This window comes from Megalobrama amblycephala, linkage group LG3 (assembly GCF_018812025.1).
Source record: "Megalobrama amblycephala isolate DHTTF-2021 linkage group LG3, ASM1881202v1, whole genome shotgun sequence".
NCBI lineage: Eukaryota > Metazoa > Chordata > Actinopteri > Cypriniformes > Xenocyprididae > Megalobrama > Megalobrama amblycephala.
The window spans coordinates 18,093,680-18,112,811 of NC_063046.1; the positions used below are offsets into that span (position 1 = coordinate 18,093,680).

At 35.8% G+C, this 19,132-nt stretch overlaps 1 protein-coding gene across 4 annotated transcripts; it reads right to left on the minus strand.

Moving 5' to 3' along the window:
• Positions 1-474: 474 nt before the first annotated feature.
• cars1 (cysteinyl-tRNA synthetase 1) lies at positions 475-18,816 on the minus strand. Of its 4 annotated transcripts, XM_048184386.1 has the most exons (24): positions 18,743-18,791; positions 18,608-18,668; positions 17,237-17,473; positions 16,580-16,671; positions 14,717-14,805; positions 14,278-14,374; positions 14,009-14,107; positions 13,170-13,319; positions 12,829-12,969; positions 11,836-11,924; positions 11,592-11,713; positions 11,138-11,250; positions 10,771-10,899; positions 9,208-9,337; positions 8,386-8,489; positions 4,359-4,456; positions 4,075-4,264; positions 3,644-3,712; positions 3,378-3,459; positions 3,123-3,203; positions 2,975-3,042; positions 1,669-1,728; positions 1,386-1,469; positions 475-1,210 (listed from the first exon to the last, which is right to left on the minus strand). In XM_048184386.1, the coding sequence occupies exons 2-24, from the start codon at positions 18,633-18,635 to the stop codon at positions 1,082-1,084; spliced, it is 2,481 nt and encodes an 826-aa protein (XP_048040343.1). In that variant the 5' UTR covers positions 18,636-18,668; positions 18,743-18,791; the 3' UTR covers positions 475-1,081. The 4 variants fall into 4 exon arrangements, with proteins under 4 accessions (XP_048040343.1, XP_048040345.1, XP_048040344.1 ...); XM_048184388.1 differs by lacking the exon at positions 17,237-17,473 and having other exon boundaries at positions 18,743-18,816; XM_048184387.1 differs by lacking the exon at positions 18,743-18,791 and having other exon boundaries at positions 18,608-18,730.
• Between the last annotated feature and the right edge of the window lie 316 nt (positions 18,817-19,132).

A 19,132-nucleotide genomic window follows, 5' to 3' on the forward strand; every position in this document is an offset into this window, starting at 1 on the left:
GTGCGCGCGCTCAAGGCAGTAAAAAAAATGATATAAAAACTGTTCAGTTTCTCGAAAAAACGATTGTTTCGTGTCTTAGGACATCAATGTGTCGTCACGAGCCGCAGGGTTTAATTTGGATTTGTCTGTGCATGTTTTTTTTACTCTTATAGATTGTGTTACCATTGCCATGCATTATATGACTGACAGACGGCAACGGTTGGCGTTTTTTGTATTTTTCCCCCTCTTTATTCTATTTTATTTTTGTATGCATTTTATAATGTTCAATAGTTCATTTGAAAATAAAATGCATGTATAATATTTTTTAATGGCTTCTGAGCTGCCTACGTCGTCTGAGTAGGAAGTTCACTAGGTTTGATTATGTGCAGCTCTGTGCATGTTTTTATGACGTGTATTATCAAACCTTTTCTAGAAAAGTCTTTATGGCAAAAAAAAAAAAGAAAAAAAATGTAGAAATAAGTTAGTAAAGACAAATAAGCAAATCCTTTTTTATTTTGGTATTTCATGTTCTTATAAAGACTATGTTAATACTAACAGTAACTGGTGCTCTTATTTGTGGTAAACCAAACCTGAGGTCCCTTCACTCCTGTATCATCAGATATGATTCTGGATGAATCATTTTTTATCACTTGTGAATGTGTAAACAGTGTTTCAGAGAAAACGCCTACTTGATCAGCCAGATTTTAAAAATCAATAATGAAAACATTAAATGTTTGATCCATTTCCACAATACCAAGCTAAATAGTTCTTGCATACTTCATATAAACCATCAAACCCACATTAGAAAAATTATGATATGCTTGCATCTTTGTTCGAATTGTGCAAAAAGCACACAATTTAAAGTATACATCCTTAATATTATAGTCATAAAATACCTCTCAAAGTCATGTTTGCAGAGCATCAGGAAAACAAAGACCCTCCAACCCTGACCTGAAGGACTTGGCAAACCTTGCCAAAGTTTAGAGCCAAAACTCACAGATGAGGTCTTTAAGTTTTGCTGCCATTTCACAAACACAAGACAAGTTCACAACAGACACTATGGGCGGATTGCAGGTTGCATCAGACTCAATGACTCATGTTCTCAGCTCCCATTCTGAGTCAACTGGAGGTATTCATTATACAGCTTCTCCTGAGCCTCGTAAAGCTTGCGAAGCTTTTTGGTCAGTCCCTTACTGAGCTCCTTCCCCTCAGCATCATGCGTTGGGAAGCCCTGTATATACAAAGAACAGACGTACTATTAGCATTTCAGAATAGATGTAACCAAATGATTAAAAATTCATAAGGACTCATCCATCCCCTATAGACCAATAGTCACCTTGAAATGGATCCAACATACAGTAGTGTGACATACTTATGACAAAAGAAGACTGAATGATTTGCATTACCGTTTCATCAAAGCTGGAGTACTTTTCGGTCTCTGAACGGAACATTTCATTGGGTTTAACCTTCATTTTTGCCAACTTTGCCATCTAATCACAAAAAAAAAAAAAAAAAAATACAATTAAATTAATAATACAAATTATTAAAAACAATGGAGCACTAACAGGAACACGCTTCTCTCAATGTACTTAAATGTAAAAATATTTATCAATAGATATGGGAGACTTTCTACATGACGGTGACTAAATTATGCAGTGTTTCAGGGGTTTCTGTAATCGCTCTAATCACCTCTTGCTCTTGTTTCTTCCTGGCAGCCTCCTCTTTTTTCTTTTTCTTTTCATCTTCCATCTTGAAACGTAAAACAATGAGTGGAATGTAAGTATTATGCAAGATAGTAATATTAACATGTCACATAAATAAACCAAACTAATAAATAAACTAAACTAAAAGTAATATCGTCCTTTAACAAAACATTTAAAAATTAACTATATATACCCTGGACCACAAAACCAGAAATTGAGATTTATACATCATCTATATAAGCTTAAATAAATAAGCTTTATAAATAAGCTTTAAATTGATGTATAGTTTGTTAGGATAGGACCATATTTGGCCGAGATACAACTATTTCAAAATCTGGAATTTAAGGGTGCAAAAAAAAAGAAAAAAAAAAAGAAAAAAAGATGCATATCCACTCATAAAAATAAAGTTTTTATGGTAGGAAATTTTACAAAATATCTTCATGGAACATTATCTTTACTTAATACCCTAATGATTTTTGGCATAAAAGAAAAATCGATAATTTTGACCCATACAATGTATTGTTGGCTGTTGCTACAAATATACCTGTGCGACTTATGACTGGTTTTGTGGTCCAGAGTCACATATAATAATTTCAACTTAATAATTGATAATAATAAATGTTTCTTGAGCACCAAATCAGCATATTAGAATGATTTGTGAATACTGCTGAAAATTAATCTTTGCCACCACAAGAATAAATAAATGCAGCCTTGGTGAACATAAGACTTCTTTCAGAAATATTAAAAACTTGGCAAGTAGTGTAAAAATTATATATAATGCAAGTATCAGACCACACCCTCAACCACACACACACACACACACACACACACATAGTTTCTCAATGACCATGTCAGGTGGATCATGATTGATCTGTAAAACGTGTCCTAAGCAGTGCATACAAGGTTCAAAGGAGTAATTCAAAGACGGTATAACAATTAACCAGTGCAACTTGAGTCCTTACAATACATTCTGAAGGCTGACATTTACACTCAGAAGCTCGAAAGGCCCAAATACATTTTTCATGACCTGGTTTGCATCTGAATAATTTCTTTTGTGATGCCTGAGATGCAAAAAACTTTATTCCATTGACAGAAGAAATGCATCACCTTACCCTGGTGGTGAGATAACTTTGATTAATGGCTAATTTTAACTTAATACAGTGTACTAAAAAACCAGTACATCTCTGGCAGTGCCGTATGTGAAATGGGATACAAAATCTACACCACTGAAACAGAAAATATCAAGTAGAGAGATCATAGTACACCGCGATATAGATGGATTCTGCCATTACCTTTTTCTTCTCTTCTCTTTCCTTCAGAAGTGTTTCTTTGTCTACCAACTTCACCGATGTGGGGAGTCCTTAAAAAACAAGAACAAAAAAACATTGTCATTTTCCATGACATTTAGGGTTTAAACAAATCTCTATTTCTTTACTTTACCATCACGATCCTCCAGTCGGACACCCAGCTCAGGTAAAGTGTCATCACGCAATTCGTCACAGAGCTTCAGCAATTCTGTCACTGGAACACAAACAAATTTCCCCAATGAATTCTCTTTTCTGCATAAAAAGTACAACCTGTATTGTATGCAAATGTCTGCTGAAGGTACAGCTACAACAAAAACCATAAAAAAAGAAACAAATCTTTTTATAAAAGAAATAAATTATAACAAACCAAACAGCAAGAGAGTTTTACCTTTCTTCTCTCTAGCAATTTTTCTGACCTCTTCCCTGAAATCTGACAGCACTGACAAATAGGGCATTACCGTGCTCTCCAACTGAAACACAAATCAAAAGATTAAGACGAGTTTAATGGCAGATTAGTCATTATCATTACAATCCACAAGAAAGCATTATTAGATTCAATCTTACTAAAATGTCTTAACACGTCTGGCTTTGTAACATTTTAATTAAAAAGAAAACCTTTGATGGATTAAACATGATCTGAGTGGTGTTGCTTACATCAGTATTCTGACCGTTTCCTCCAACAGGGAAGCCAATGGGTTCAGTTCCCTCAATCGCTCCAAATGTCTGTCAAAGCAGAAAACAGCTTTAGCAAGCACTTCACTGTGCATCCACTGTTTCAGTTCTCGCTCGACATCTCAGCTCATAGAGATTTCAGGAAAGGACTAGACCAGTGGTTTTCAATCATTTCAATACATTTTGTACGTATGTCTCTCTTATAATAAGGAACACATACAAAATGTGCAGAGCAGTGGCTCCCCAGGACCAGGATTGAAAACCACTGGACTAGACATTAAGGTTTAATGTAGCAATTTGGGTAAAGATTAAAGAGAATACAGAACCAAGTGTTCCTTTTTTGCATCCAGGTTTCACGTATGTCAAAAGTCAAGCTCTTTTTTTACTTTTTTTTTTTTTTTTTGTCATGCTACCTTGAGCATGTCGGTCAAGTACAGGGCAATGCTCTCCAGCAGCATGCGGTTAGGTGGCAGTTTTGCACTCCTTCTGGCAGCCATGTAGGTGTTACTCTGACCGACAAGAGCCCGCATCTCCTCCAGAGCCGAACGAGTGTCTATGTTGTCACACAGCGCCTCATGAACTGAAGTTTTCTTCTCGTAGAAGCTACGCAGACACATACACATGACTGTAATGAGTGATAAAACTCTATTTTCACAAGAAGAAGACAATGTTAACAATGAAGGAACGTATGCGTCACCTTTTGTTCAGTTCAATCTCCTCAGCTTCCCATTTTTCAAATTGGCCAGTGATGTCTGTAGGGCTCCTCAGAATATCTTTAACATTTAAGAAGAACTCCTGTGGAAACATAAAATAATATTTCAGTTTAACAACTGTTATGGACTTACAATGCAAGTCTATAGGACAATCATGGCTTTTATTTTTATTTTTTATAAACTGTGAGATGAGTATAAATTACACCATACTGTTCTTACATTTGATACACCATACCGTTATTATATTTTAATCTAATGTTAACAAATACAACTTTTGATTTTAATAATGCTTTAGTAAATTTTGAAATTTAAATTAAATGCTGTAGAAGTATTTTTCATTCTTAGTTCATGTTAACTAATGAAACCTTATTGTAAAGTGTTACCAATATTTTTGTGGAAACTGTGATCCATATTTTTCAGGATTCTTTGATGAATAGAAAGTTCAAAAGAATTGCTTCCTAAATTTAATTAAAACAGTAACCATGTAAAAGCTTTTGTAAAAATCACTTTTGATCAATTTATTGTGTCCGTGCTGAACAAAAGTATTAATTTCTTTTTCCAAAAATGTTAAAATATTACTGACCTCAAACTTTTGAATAACAGTGCATTTTCTGTGGTAATAAACAACAAGCCACAGATGCTGTTGATAGAGCTTGTGTTTAAATCAATTATATTCCTTTAATTAGCTTAATTGATTTAAAAATATTTTACCATACTAAGAGTTAACATGCTGAGACAATCCAGTCTCTAAAATAAAAAAAACAAGTCCCTATCACTTTAAAGGTGCCCTCGAATGAAAAATTGAATTTATCTTGGCATAGTTAAATAACAAGAGTTCAGTACATGGAAATGACATAGAGTGAGTCTCAAACTCCATTGTTTCCTCCTTCTTATATAAATCTCATTTGTTTAAAAGACCTCAGAAGAACAGGCGAATCTCAACATAACACCGACTGTTACGTAACAGTCGGGGTGTACGCCCCCAATATTTGCATATGCCAGCCCACGTTTCCAACATTATAAAAGGCATTAGACAAGGGCAGCCAGGATTAACGTCTGGATGTGCACAACCAAATCATCAGACTAGGTAAGCAAGCAAGATGGAGCAATAATAACTGACATAATCCATGATACAGTGTTTCCCATACATTGACTAGACTGTGGCGGCCCGCCACGTTCTAATTTGTCCCGCCACAGTCTCAAAATGAAACGGAAATTAGGTTTGTCGCGATATTTAAATAACCGTCTGATAATTGCGCTCTTTTTGGAAAAAGTGGGAGTCAGAGAGCAAAATAAGTAGATTAGCACCAATTAAGTTTTCGTGCACTATATTCAAAGCCATCTGAAGCCATTCCATAGCCTCATGCGAGGGATAGAAGAATATGTGCATCGTTAACTTTAAGTTCACGGTCAGAAACTGGTCTTCCCTCCGCTGCAGCTGTCAATCATTCACTGTTCAGCACTCAAACAGCGCGTCGCGTTCGGTAACAACATACTTATAATACTTGATATGTAGTCAATAAAGGGCTGTGGATTTGCATAAAATGACTTTATCTTGCTGGAGTTTATTGCTGTTTCTGAACGATGTCATCATATTGGCTACAGGGTGTCTGTAAGATCGCACAACACAAGGACTATGAATTTGCGTCATACGCACAATAACTGGAATTTAAAAAAGTGAGAAGAAACATATGTTTAATAAACTGTTAGAAGCAGATATACACCGGGATTCTCTTTGTACCGTGAACTTTTCAATGCGCAGCGCAACTGCGCGCTCTGACTCCAAATTGCTTCAAGAGCATCATTCTGCACCCGGGATGCGCATAAGCAGTTTGTGCTGCTGTTTTGAAGTGTTTCATATTATTATGGTTTTGCACACTGAAAGATTATTAATAGCCTATTTTGTTCTGTCGTATCTATCATATCTTGTTGCCCCATTAAAAAGCTGCACAATACATTTAAAATAAGCATCTTTTAATCTTACATTAATATAAATACATTTATTTACATATAAATCTAATATAAATAGTTTTTTTTCCATTTCATAAGAATACAAATAGCAATTTTAAACTTTTTATTAACATTTGGATTGATAAAATTACTGCGCAAAGTTTTTTTTTTTTTTTTTTCAAGAATTAGGCTAGAATACTTGTTGCTGCTGAATTATATAGGCTACTCACCTACTTTACTTATTTATTGGTCAGCTAATGATTATATATTTTTATTCATTTGTTATTTTTCTCTATAATGAAATAGTGTGTTTAGTGCATTCTGGATTGTTTAACAAATCAAAGAGTAACCATTAGTTCCACAAATACAGATGTATAGATACAGGCTCCCACTAATAAATTAATTCAACAAAGGTAACCTCTTTTGCTACATTTTAAATGGTTTACATGTATACTCTACATGTTTGACCACTTATGAACTATCTTTTAGCCTACATGTTGTGTACGTGACTAATGTGTCCTACCATCACCAATAAATAAATTACTTTTAGAGCACAAATTATTTACAAGACAACAAATTTCTTCATTGATCTAGTCACGTAATTTTGCTCTCAGAATGCACCAGATGTATGCATTTAAATTTAAAATGTACAAAATTTTCCTCCAGGGGGGCATGCCCCCGGACCCCCACCACAGTCTCACAAAATCCTGTGGGAAACACTGATGATAACATGATATTTTTGGTGATATTTGTAAACTGTCTTTCTAAATGTTTCGTTAGCATGTTGCTAATGTACTGTTAAATGTGGTTAAAGTTACCATCGGTTATTACTGTATTCACGGAGACAAGAACCGTCGCTATTTTCATTTTTAAACACTTGCTGTCTGTATAATTCATAAACACAACTTCATTCTTTATAAATCTCTCCAACAGCATTAGCCGTTAGCCACAGAGCACTATCAAACTCATTCAAAATCAGAAGTAAACAATATAACAGTATACAATACTCACATAATCCGACGCATGCATGCCGAACACTTTGTAAAGATCCATTTTGAGGGTTATATTAGCTGTGTAAACTTTAAGGCACTGTTTAAAGCAAGCGCAAGCTCTGTGGGCGGAGAGCACGGGATTTAAAGGGGCCGCAGCATAAAATCGGCGCGTTTATAATGATGCCCCAAAATAATGAATAAAAAAAAAATCTATGGGGTATTTTGAGCTGAAACTTCACAGACACATTCAGGGGACACCTTAGACTTATACTACATCTTTTAAAAACATAATCTAGGGCACCTTTAAGGGTAGCAAAGAACTTGCATGCATAAATTCATTCTTTGCATAATTCAAAAACATCTTTGTTGAGGCAGTTTTGAAGCGTTTTTTTTTTTTTTACTAAATATGTTGCTACTGCCAGACTATTCTTAAAAATAAAAAGTATGTAACATTTCTCACTGTATAAACACTAGCAACACCCCCCAGCTTTTTAATTTACTTTGTTTGAATATGTACAGCTTTTACTTCTAATTTGGGACCTCAGAACATCTATTCATCTCCAGTATTATTTCAGCTTCCTGTTGAGGGAATTGCACTATTATTGCATCACCTTTTAAGCCATCTTCAGTTTTACTCAAGTACAGCCTATGGAGACACACTGGGGTAAAGGAAAAACATGGTGTGTCTCATTAAGATCCAAACCTCAAGTTCAGGTGAGGCTGGTCTATGAAAATATAGCGTGTAGGTCAGTCATAGATAACCTTCGCATACTTCTCATGCTAATGGCTGCCTGTGAGTTTCAGACAAATTTGGAGCTCTGCCCATGTTATATTCCTTGGTGACAGAGTAATTGATAGATGGAAAGAAGCGCAAGACAGAATTAATGTGCCCTGAAGGACACCCGCTATTCTCCGACCTTCTGGGTTCTTGAAGGAATCTACATAAGCTTGTTGTGCACTCATGAGGATTCTTTATGCTGATAAGTGGCAGATATTAAATTTGGTTAGACTATGATGTTTTGGGCGTCCCCCCCCCCCACTTCCTCTTCCTTTTCGGTTTCTCACTCACATTTATGAATTTCTCATATTGGATGGCGGACTCCATTGTGTTGTTGGAGTAATCCAATGTGTCTTTCCATGAATGCATCAGAAAGGCCAAACGAAGCTGCCTTGCTAAAAGGAAATAGAGTACAAATGCACAACGTCAAAACTTTGACTTTCTTTTGTAGTTTACAGATAATTACTGGGAAAATGTGTAAGGGAGAAAAAAAATGACCACAAAAACACAAAAGTATAGACAAGACAGTAACTCACATATAGGTCAATGACAAATATGGATGTTTGAGATAAGGAAAAATCTTTAAACAAATCTTTTATGCATCAAGGTCTCAGTAATCTTTGCACTAAAATTGGTTTCTTACATCTTTGAAGTGTTTTTTCTGCAACAAAAAAAAGCCCTTAAAATATCAAGTGGTGTATATATCTAGCAGAAGTGCTTTCCTTGAATAATGAATACATGTGTATTTACTTGATCATTATTTTCAAAAAAGTTCCCAGGTGAAAATTCATGAAAGTAATAAATATTCTTTACTTACTCTATTTGACCTAAACAAAACATGCCCTTTCATTTAAGAGGACAAAATGTGTGATATTTTCAAAGAAGCTTGTATAATGACCGTGACACACAGTCATGAAGGTGTAGTATGTAGTTTTTTTCTTTACTTTAAACCCTTCAAATAATAATCTAAAAAAAAACTTTAATTTGAAAATTAAAAATCAAGAGGATTATTCAAATTCAAAATATTTCAAGCCTATTTTTGAAACAACAATGAATTCAGACCAAAAATATATAACACACCGATTCTAATAACACTGACTGTAGCATAATTACCCGTATGTTTGGCCAGGGCGTCTTTGATAGTAATGAAGTTCTTCAGAGATTTGGACATCTTGCACCCGGCGATGGTCAGGTGACCAGTGTGCAAGAAATACCTTACCCAGTGATCGTTCTCAAAGTAAGCCTGTCAAAAATATACAATGTTAAAGCTTTAATCCACACATACTGTTTTTTCACACTTTAAAAGTGTGACACAAAGGAATCCAGGACCGAGATCAAGTTCTTTATCATCAGTCTTCAGATTTACTATTTACTAGAAACCATTAGTTTACATGGCAATTCTCAGAACGCTAATGTATCCATATGCGGCTTTGTAGTTGATGACAGGAAAATTTTTAAATCACCCCCTTATTATTTCCCCTCTACACTGTGTTCCAAATTATTATGCAAGTGACATATCAGTAGGATTTTAGTACAATAAACATTTAGTTTTTCATTAGATTTCAGTTTTTTCAAAGAAAGTGTTTCTCATATACGTTTTATTTTTTAGATAACTGGTATCAATCTCAGACAGGTTTGTTAAATGTTTTGCCAGGTCTACTTGGGTAAATGGAAATCCTACTTGAAGAGGATGTTCCACATTATTAGGAAGATGAAAAGCATGAAATGGTGCAATGTTATGCAAAAGGCATGAAAACAAATAATTTTTTTGTGAAAACTGAATAGAGATTGTCCACTGTCAAAAGATTTGTGAGTAATTTACAGCACAAGAGAATTCGGTCAGATAAAGGCTTACTATTAAGGAAAGTTTCTGTCAAACAAGTTAATTGTATTAAAAGGGCAGCTATAAAAAAGCCACTGTTGAGCAGCAAACAAGTATCTGCTGGTGTCTCTGGGGTCTCAAGAAGGCTGAAGTTGTGTGTAAAGTTGCATTTCAGCCACCTCTAACCAAAGCTCACAAAGAGAAATGTTTACATTGGATGTAGAAATACAGTGGCTTTTTTATAGCTGCCCTTTTAATACAATTAATTTGTTTGACAGAAACTGTCCTTAATAAGTCTTTATCTGACTGAGTTCTTCTGTCCTCTAAATCAATTTGACAGTGGACAATCTCGTTTCAGTTTTCACAAAATATTAGTTTCCATGCCTTTTGCAAGACATTGCACCATTTCATGCTTTTCATGTTTAATGTTTAGAAAGATTTTTCTTCCTCCCCATATTGCATCAGATCTGTGACTTGCTTAATAATGTGGAACAACCTCTTAAAGTAGGGTTTCCATTTACCTAAGAAGACCTGGCAAACTATTTAACAAACCTGTCTGAGTTTGATACACTACAGATCACTTGCATTATAATTTGGAACACGGTGTATATGCTCTTGTAAAATAAGAAAAAAAGAGCACCTGTTAACAGTGACATACACGTCAAACAAAAATATGTTTTAATTACAAGTTTGACAAACACATGAATGGTTTTAAATAGTCGGAAACTTGCAATTATGGAAATTCCAACATGACGTGAATGAAGCATTAATCTGTACTGAATAATGAACTGGATTCTAATAATAGCTTTTGAACAATAGCTATTGGACATTTGAGCACCTTGTAATTTTCTCACCTCAGATTGCGCCAACTCATTGTCATGATGAGGAAAACGCAAGTCAAAACCTCCTCCGTGGATATCCATAGACTCTCCCAATATGGATCCAGCCATGGCGGAGCACTCAATATGCCATCCAGGTCTCCCCTTTAACAACCCCACCAGAATTGCAAATATTTAGCACAACTTTAAGTTCAAGTTTCAAGTTTAATTTATTTATATAGCACCATTAAAACAGCAGCAGCAAACATCCAAACATGGGCGACGCATTCAAAACGTCGTTGTACTATGTTTAACCTACTGAGCTGCCAAGTCGTCATACTCATCTATTTATTTTCTGAACTTAAAAGTAACACACATGTTTGCCTGATGTGTACTTGCTCACCTTTCCCCAAGGGGAATCCCAAGATGGTTCTCCAGGCTTGGAGGCCTTCCACAGTGCAAAGTCATTCTGTGATCTCTTTTCACTGAGTCTGTCTGCTGAGATACTCAAGTCTCCTGCAAAAGTAAAAAAAAAAAGTGATTCTTTCTTTATAAAAAAAACAACATTCAAGGACCAGGTGAACACTGAAAATGACACTAATGAAAAGAACTGCATTCTGTCCTAATGCTTTGTTATACAATGGATGATTCTGGCTCATTACATCCACCACTCAGAATATGATTAGAGCTATATGCATTATCTGAAAACTCTGGCCTTTTGGTGAGCATCAATATCGCGTTGCCAGGGGAACGACAGACAGCTGAACTGCATTGTACTTCTCAAAGACACATTTGCAAAAGAAAAAAAATAAAAGAGTAAACCATTTTAAAGGATGTATTGTGATTTATTCATGTACCTTCTCCCTCTTGAAGAGCCTTCTGATCACCAACAGCCTCTGGTACCAGTTTGGCATAAGAATGAGCAGGGCAAGCATCAAACTTTGCCGTGTCAAAATATACTGATCCATTAGACTCGTATCTTGTGAGAAAAGACAGCAGAAATGATTTCTTAGACATATTCTAAGAAAGCATTGTTGTTTTAAGGGGCATATCATGAAATATCAAAATAATCAACTAGAAAGAAGACATTTCTAGTCTTACCCGTAACCATTGTCCACAATCCTTTTGACAAATGCCACAATCTCTGGCACGTACTCACTGACCCGTGTGAGAACATCAGCAGGGAGGACCTGCCAATCAAAAACAGCATAAGTTCAATGCAAAGGGAGATATTTCCTTTTAAAGAATTCTGTTTAAGGACTACAACAAATGGCTGGTAGGGACTACAACAAGCTTCTTCCTGGGTTAGTAACATCACTAACCCTAAAATTTACATAAACCCTGCCTCCGAGAACATGCAACAAAGGGGGTAAGGCCATGTTGGGCTGCTTTAGTGAAGAGGAATAATTTTTGTAGCAGAGTGTTGTGGCCATGCTGTCATTTTACGCTTCAAAAAACGAGAGTCAATTCAACGCTGGATTTGCACAAAAGATTAACATGATGGCACATGCTAGTTGATGAGTTGAATCAACTCCACAGCAACTACATAAATGTATAAACTAACCATTCAGAAAAGTCCAGTTGCATTCTAAAAGTTGTAGTGTATCTTCTTCCTGAGTCTCTCCATCAGTGTCCGACTCCATTTGAACAATGTAAGGCTGAATACCGTTACTGACAATCGTCATTTTGGCTGCGTGAGATTCTCTTTGTTGTTTTTGAGCTTTGTTGCTGTTGAGCAACCAAAGCGCGAGCTGTTAAAGCTACGCCCTCTTTTGGAAAGCAGGCAGGGGAGCAGCAGCTCATTTGCATTTAAAGGGACACACATAAAAACTATGTGTTTTTGCTCACACCCAAATAGGGGCAAATTTGACAAGCTATAATAAATGATATGTGGGGTATTTTGAGCTGAAACTTCACAGACACATTCTGGGGATACCAGAGACTTATATTACATCTTGTAAAAGGAGCATTACAGGTCCCCTTTAAAAAAAAAAACTTATCCTGAACTTTTGAACAGCAGTGTATATGTATGTAAGTCATATAGTCAAATCATTTTAAAGCTACTGAATTTCCCATCTGTACTAGTTCACTCACATTGAGGGCTTCCATATCTTTATGGTACTCTCCCTCCCAGTACTTTGGCAACAAAGAGAAGATTGAGTTTTCTGTCACTTGGCTCCCAAACTGACAGTCTAACCAGTCTGACAAAAGATCCTTGGCCTCCTCCAATAAGACCTACAAATGAGAACCATAAAAAAAAAAAAGAAGAGAAGTCAGTTTCAGAATCACACTACAAATTCACAGAACTTCATGAAAATACGCAATGTTTAATAGATGTGGCACAGAACAACATCAGCCAAATGATTTGCCTCTGACATGGCCCTGATCAAACTAGGTCACATATGTGTTTTTAAAACACTGTGCGCATCATCTACCTGTGCATGATTCTGGAGTGTATCGCCTGGAGTGTTGCTCTGCACTGCCACCTGCAGGGGACCCAGTGCAGCGTCCACTGCTGCATCCAGCCTCTCCAACATCTGCTTCTTATCTGGGTCAGTAGTCTCAGCAAGCTTGGCTTTAAAAGGCTAAACACAATAAAACCAAATTACATTAAAGCACAGTGATGGGGAAAGAGATGAAAGCTATGGAAACATTTGTGGGAAGGCCATTCACTAACTGTCTAAAGGGTTTGAGGTGGTCATGCTTTTGTCTTCAGAGCTGCTTAAACCTCTTAAGCAAAATCATTTATTTTCATTAGTTAATAACAGCTCTGTCAGTACTTTAGCAGTATGTATAAATCTTTATTATCTCATTAATGTTCACTTAGAAAGTTTGTGCCACCATAAGGCAGTAATGATGACTGATAATGAGTTTAGTGAAAACTGGAGACAGACCTGAACTATTAGAAGAAAAGAGTGATCATAACAGTGTCATTTAGAGCGGACATTCTTAACATTTTTGACTTGAAGGACCCCTATTGTTCAATACAATTTTCAAAGGCCCCCTATTGGCTAAGATATTTCCTTTGGTACCTCTGTTGTGATTATAACAATGCTGCTTGTTTTCAAATTTATATATTAACAGAAACAAGGAATGTTGATATATCAAAAATAACGAACCACAATTTATTTTGTGATTACGGAAGATCCTGATTAATTGTGTTCTTCAAGTGTGTTGTTGTGTACTGAGTAGATAATAACAGTACTTATTTTGTCCTAACTACCCCTTTAAAAATATTCACTTCACTGTATGAGCGGTGTAGTTTTTCCCTCACCGTTCGGGCTGTTAGCACATCCTGCAGTATCTGAGAGGCGCTGGGCTTCTTCTCTCTGTACTGCTCAAGCAGATAGTTCTGTCTGGCTCTTTTGATGATCTGAAACGAAGATGTAACACTGATGATTGTATCTTGAGAACATTGTATCGCATGTGACCTTTAGATCTAAACTAGCATTTCATATGGCCGAAAGTATTAAAGAGGTTTACAAAAGTTTATACAAAAAAGTAAGGTCAACTACATTCAGACTCTGCAAGCACCGCTCTTACTTTGTCATCAATATCTGTGATGTTCATACAGTAGAAGACGTCATATTTGAAATAATTCTTCAGTATTCTCCGGAGTATGTCAAAAGATATGTAGGATCTGAAAGAACAAGGACACTGAATCCTCATGAAATACAGAGAACTAATACATCAAAAATGCTGCATAGGTCTTGGATGGAAAACGTTCTATTTTTTCTCAATATCTTTACCTTCATCAAACCATATTCAAACATAATAGTTCAAAGTGCTTTGTGATTTGGTTTACAGCCTCACATGCACAAACTAACAAATCCTTAGCTTAGATTGAATGCCTGAATGTCTGTTTCAGCCTTTTCATTGACCGCTGTTCTGTGTCTGTTGGGCCTTTTTGAACAGATGGGGCACACTGAAAACAAAGAACTCTGATAAAGAAGCATCTATGAATGGATGGGGAATATGTCACCTGGCATGACCCATGTGAGAAGCATCATACACCGTGGGGCCACAGCAGTACCACAAAACTCTGTTGCCCTTCTGTGGTACAAACACCTCCTATAAGGCAGAACACAGAACAGATACTAGCAGTTTATTATCATAATGCAGCATCCAATATACACCTTTAACAATAACAACAAAGAACAGAACAGACAAGAATTTGTATTTGTTCAACTGCAACCAGTAAAGATGCCAATTTGCCAACCAAAGAATTCTGTAGATTTTCATATAATTGGAACTCCGCATTCATGGTCATTTATAAAATTCAAACGCTCCCATCCATGTACACTACAGTTCAAAAGTTTGGGGTAAAATCTTTGTAATGTTTTTGAAACAAGTCTCTTATGCTCATCAAGGCTGAAAAAAAACACAGTACAAACAATAACATTGTGAAATATTATTACAATTTAAAAACAACTGTTTTCTATTATAATATGTTTTAAAATGTCACATGATCCTTAGAAATCATTATAATATGCTGGTTTTGAAACATTTATTATTACAACTGCTCGATATTTTTGTGGAAACTGTTACACATTTTTTCAGGATTCTGATTGAATTTGGATTGATGAACATAGGTTTTTTTTTGTTTTTTGTTTTTTAAACAGCATTTATTTAAACAGAAATATTTAAATAATGTCACTTTTGATCACTTTAGTGCATCCTTGCTGAATTAATTTCTTAAAGGTGCCCTAGAACTTTTTTTTAAATAGATGTAGTATAAGTCTAAGGTGTCCCCTGAATGTGTCTGTGAAGTTTCAGCTCAAAATACCCCATAGATTTTTTTTTTAATTCATTTTTTTTAACTGCCTATTTTGGGGCATCATTATAAATGAGTCGATTCAGGGCTACTGGCCCTTTAATTCTCCTGCTCCACGCCCACGGAGCTCATGCTTGCCTTGATCAGTGCATAAACAAAGTTCACACAGCTAATATAACCCTCAAATGGATCTTTACAAAGTGTTCGTCATGCATGCGGCATGCATGCGTCGGATTATGTGAGTATTGTATACTGTTATATTGTTTACATTTGATTCTGAATGAATTTGAGGCTGTGCTCCGTGGCTAATGGCTAATGCTACACTGTTGGAAAGATTTATAAAGAATGAAGTTGTGTTTATGCATTATACAGACTGCAAGTGTTTAATAATGAAAATAGCGACGGCTCTTATCTCCGTGAATACAGTAAGAAACGATGGTAACTTTAACTACATTTAACAGTACATTAGCAACATGCTAACGAAACATTTAGAAAGACAGTTTACAAATATCACTAAAAATATCATGATATCATGGATCATGTCAGTTATTATTGCTCCATCTGCCATTTTTCGCTATTGTTCTTGCTTGCTTACCTAGTCTGTTGATTCACATGTGCAGATCCAGACATTACTGGCTGCCCTTGTCTAATGCCTTTCATAATGTTGGGAACATGGGCTGGCATATGCAAATATTGGGGCGTACACCCCGACTGTTACGTAACAGTCGGTGTTATGTTGAGATTCGCCTGTTCTTCGGAGGTCTTTTAAACAAATGAGATTTATATAAGAAGGAGGAAACAATGGAGTTTGAGACTCACTGTATGTCATTTCCATATACTGAACTCTTGTTATTTGACTATGCCAAAATAAATTCAATTTTTCATTCGAGGGCACCTTTAAATAAAAATAAATATAACTATTGACCCCAAACTTTTGAAAGGCAGTGTTTGTTGATTTATTGCATGGTAATTTGATTATGCTTTCAGCAACCAATACTATACTACAGCAAGGGAAGAGTATAGTATAAAGTTGTGAATTCAACCACACATATGTTGATTTATCTTTCATACCTTGGTCCGTGTGAGACTGTTGTAAAGACGCAACTTTGAAATATCTGTTCCTTCTGGTGGAGACCACGGTGGCTGCACCCGCTTTCCCTTTGCTGAAAAACAAGACACTTTTTTTTTACCAAAATGACTATGTTTAGTACAAAAATGAGTCACAGCTACACAGTAGATTCATTCATAGTGACCAATCCCAAAACTATCCAGCCTTTGTGTCGAGACAACAGGTGCACCATGGGAAATAGCTGTTGTTTCACACCTGCTGCAAAGTATATGATTCTTCACAAAGAAAACAACATAAACACAAAGTAAAAGTGAAACAGACACTGTGCAAAAAAGCCGCACAACTTTGTTATAGTGAAAATGCTGTTTAAAACCACAAACACCTCAATGTGGACAAGTCACCTATAGTTCAACCCATTCCGGTCCTGTTCAGAGCTAAACCTGAGAAGCGATATTTGCATTTCTTGTCAAGATTCCTGTCAACACCTCAGCTTATATATACTAACACACCAAACTACCCCTACTTTCAGAATCATGCAACACATTCTGCAGATGTCCTCAGCACAGAAACTACTAACTACAAAATGCAGGAAATCACAAGTCAGCTACAACCTACGTTCATGCACCCTGACTATGACAGGGGGAGTTCTTTCTACTCACTGCTGCATTCTGAGGTCTGGTCATTCGTTTGGGGCTTCAGGGCGGCTATGTGTTTGTACCAGCGCAGGGCGTGGACATGCCGCTCAGGTGGGGGCCCACATAGAAGCGCAAAGGCTTCTGCATCCGCCTGCGAAGGCCCGTAGCCAGCCAGGTAACTTCGACTGCTCAAGTACTCATTCAGAGCCTCAACCCTGCGAGCATCCTCACTTATGCGCAGTAAGAAGCCATAATCAAAGGCTGGGAAAACAAAAGGGCATAAACACAGAGATGAGCAGACATTAGGAATGAGCTAGGGGCCCGTAGAGAATGACACAGATGAACAGTGACAGCATTTTCTTTTAGAGCTGCTGTAGAGCCGAAATGAAATCTGTTTGCATCATTTCCTGTTATCACTGTAAAGATGCTTTGAGTTTGAAACAATATATATTCTATAAAGCGCTATATATAAAACTTGGCTTGACCTGTAATCCTCTCTAACCTCATTCCTCTGAAACATAAACTGTAATAATCTGATCACACACTACTGGACAACAATACACTTACAACTATGCCAATTAATTTCATAATTGAGGGTAAATGCAATGACATTGTTTTGAAACGAACTGAAATTAAAATGTTAACTAAAACTACTACTAAAAAAAGAAAAGAAATAAAGCTGAAATAAAGTAAGATGTAAAAATGACTTTAAATAACTTTAAGTTAAAGTACTAAAATGACTAAAACTAAACTGAAATAAAAAATAAATATAAAAAATATTTTACAAATAAAAAGCACATAATAAAATCAGTAAAACTTAAACTAAAAAAAAAACAAATGAAAATTGAAGACATACAAATAAAAACTAATTCAAAATAATAAACACTATAATAGCATATAAATAATGCTGCAGTAACAAAAATACATAACAAAATTCTGCGAAATGAGTGCAACATGGGGACGAGCAAAAACTAAAATGATTATGAACCTGTTCTCTATTAAATTAAAAACACTTATGCATCAGTCGATGTTGCATCATCTGACTCATTTACTGACTCAGTTAAATAAATATGAAATTATTTCACTCCTTATGTGTCACTTCGGCTGTCTGATTTCAGCTTGTCAATGCAATATTCAGACACAGCGCTAATATAACAAAATGACAGTTATACAGCAATACTCTGTGATGTTTCCACATATAACATTACATGTTTATGATAAAAGCAGTACATTTACAGGAGAATAACCATCCTGTAACAGCTGCAGGTTTGAACAGAACCGGCATTAACTAATCACTTTTAACAGGCCTAACAGAACAAACATGCATTAATGTTCAGTAGCGTAACGTACATCATGACTGTTACATCGCAAGAAAAGTGAATAGAGAAATATTACCTATATCTCCCGTGTTTGCCATTTTCATCTATCTGATGCAACAATAACGTGTCCGGAAAACCTGAAAGGAAATCACAATGAAACACAGGACATGCACGAAGTCAATGATGGTTTAAGGATCTCTAGATTATTTACACGGCTCTCGTGCTTGTCTTTTCATATACAGATCCGATGTTCTTCTATGGCGATCATGCGATTGCAGAATAATACTTCCGGGCAAATATTAAAGCTCCTTTCGTTCCAAAATAAAAGTTTCTTCCAAGTCTCATATCGGAAATAATTAGGCTAATTTTTTAAAATTTATAATAATATAAATAATTAACGTAATTCAGAATATTTGCTTACATTCAAAAATTTCAATTCAATTTTAAATATTGAGCGTAAGCATTAATATGTCCGTATTAAATTCAAATTTTTCATTACCGGGGTGTACAAAATAAGGTATAGGCCTATTATAGATATCAAACATGTTTAAAGACAGTTTCTTTATTAGAATATATTGTTGTCACCTCTTCTGCTCTTCTG

Coding starts and splice junctions, on each gene's coding strand:
- cars1 (XM_048184386.1), bottom strand. CDS start 18,635: ATGAAAATGGCAAACACGGGAGATATAG. Junction 10,900..11,137: donor GGGATTCCCCTTGGGGAAAG/GTGAGCAAGTAC, acceptor GGGTTGTTAAAG/GGGAGACCTGGATGGCATAT. Junction 3,204..3,377: donor AATTGCTAGAGAGAAGAAAG/GTAAAACTCTCT, acceptor TTTGTGTTCCAG/TGACAGAATTGCTGAAGCTC.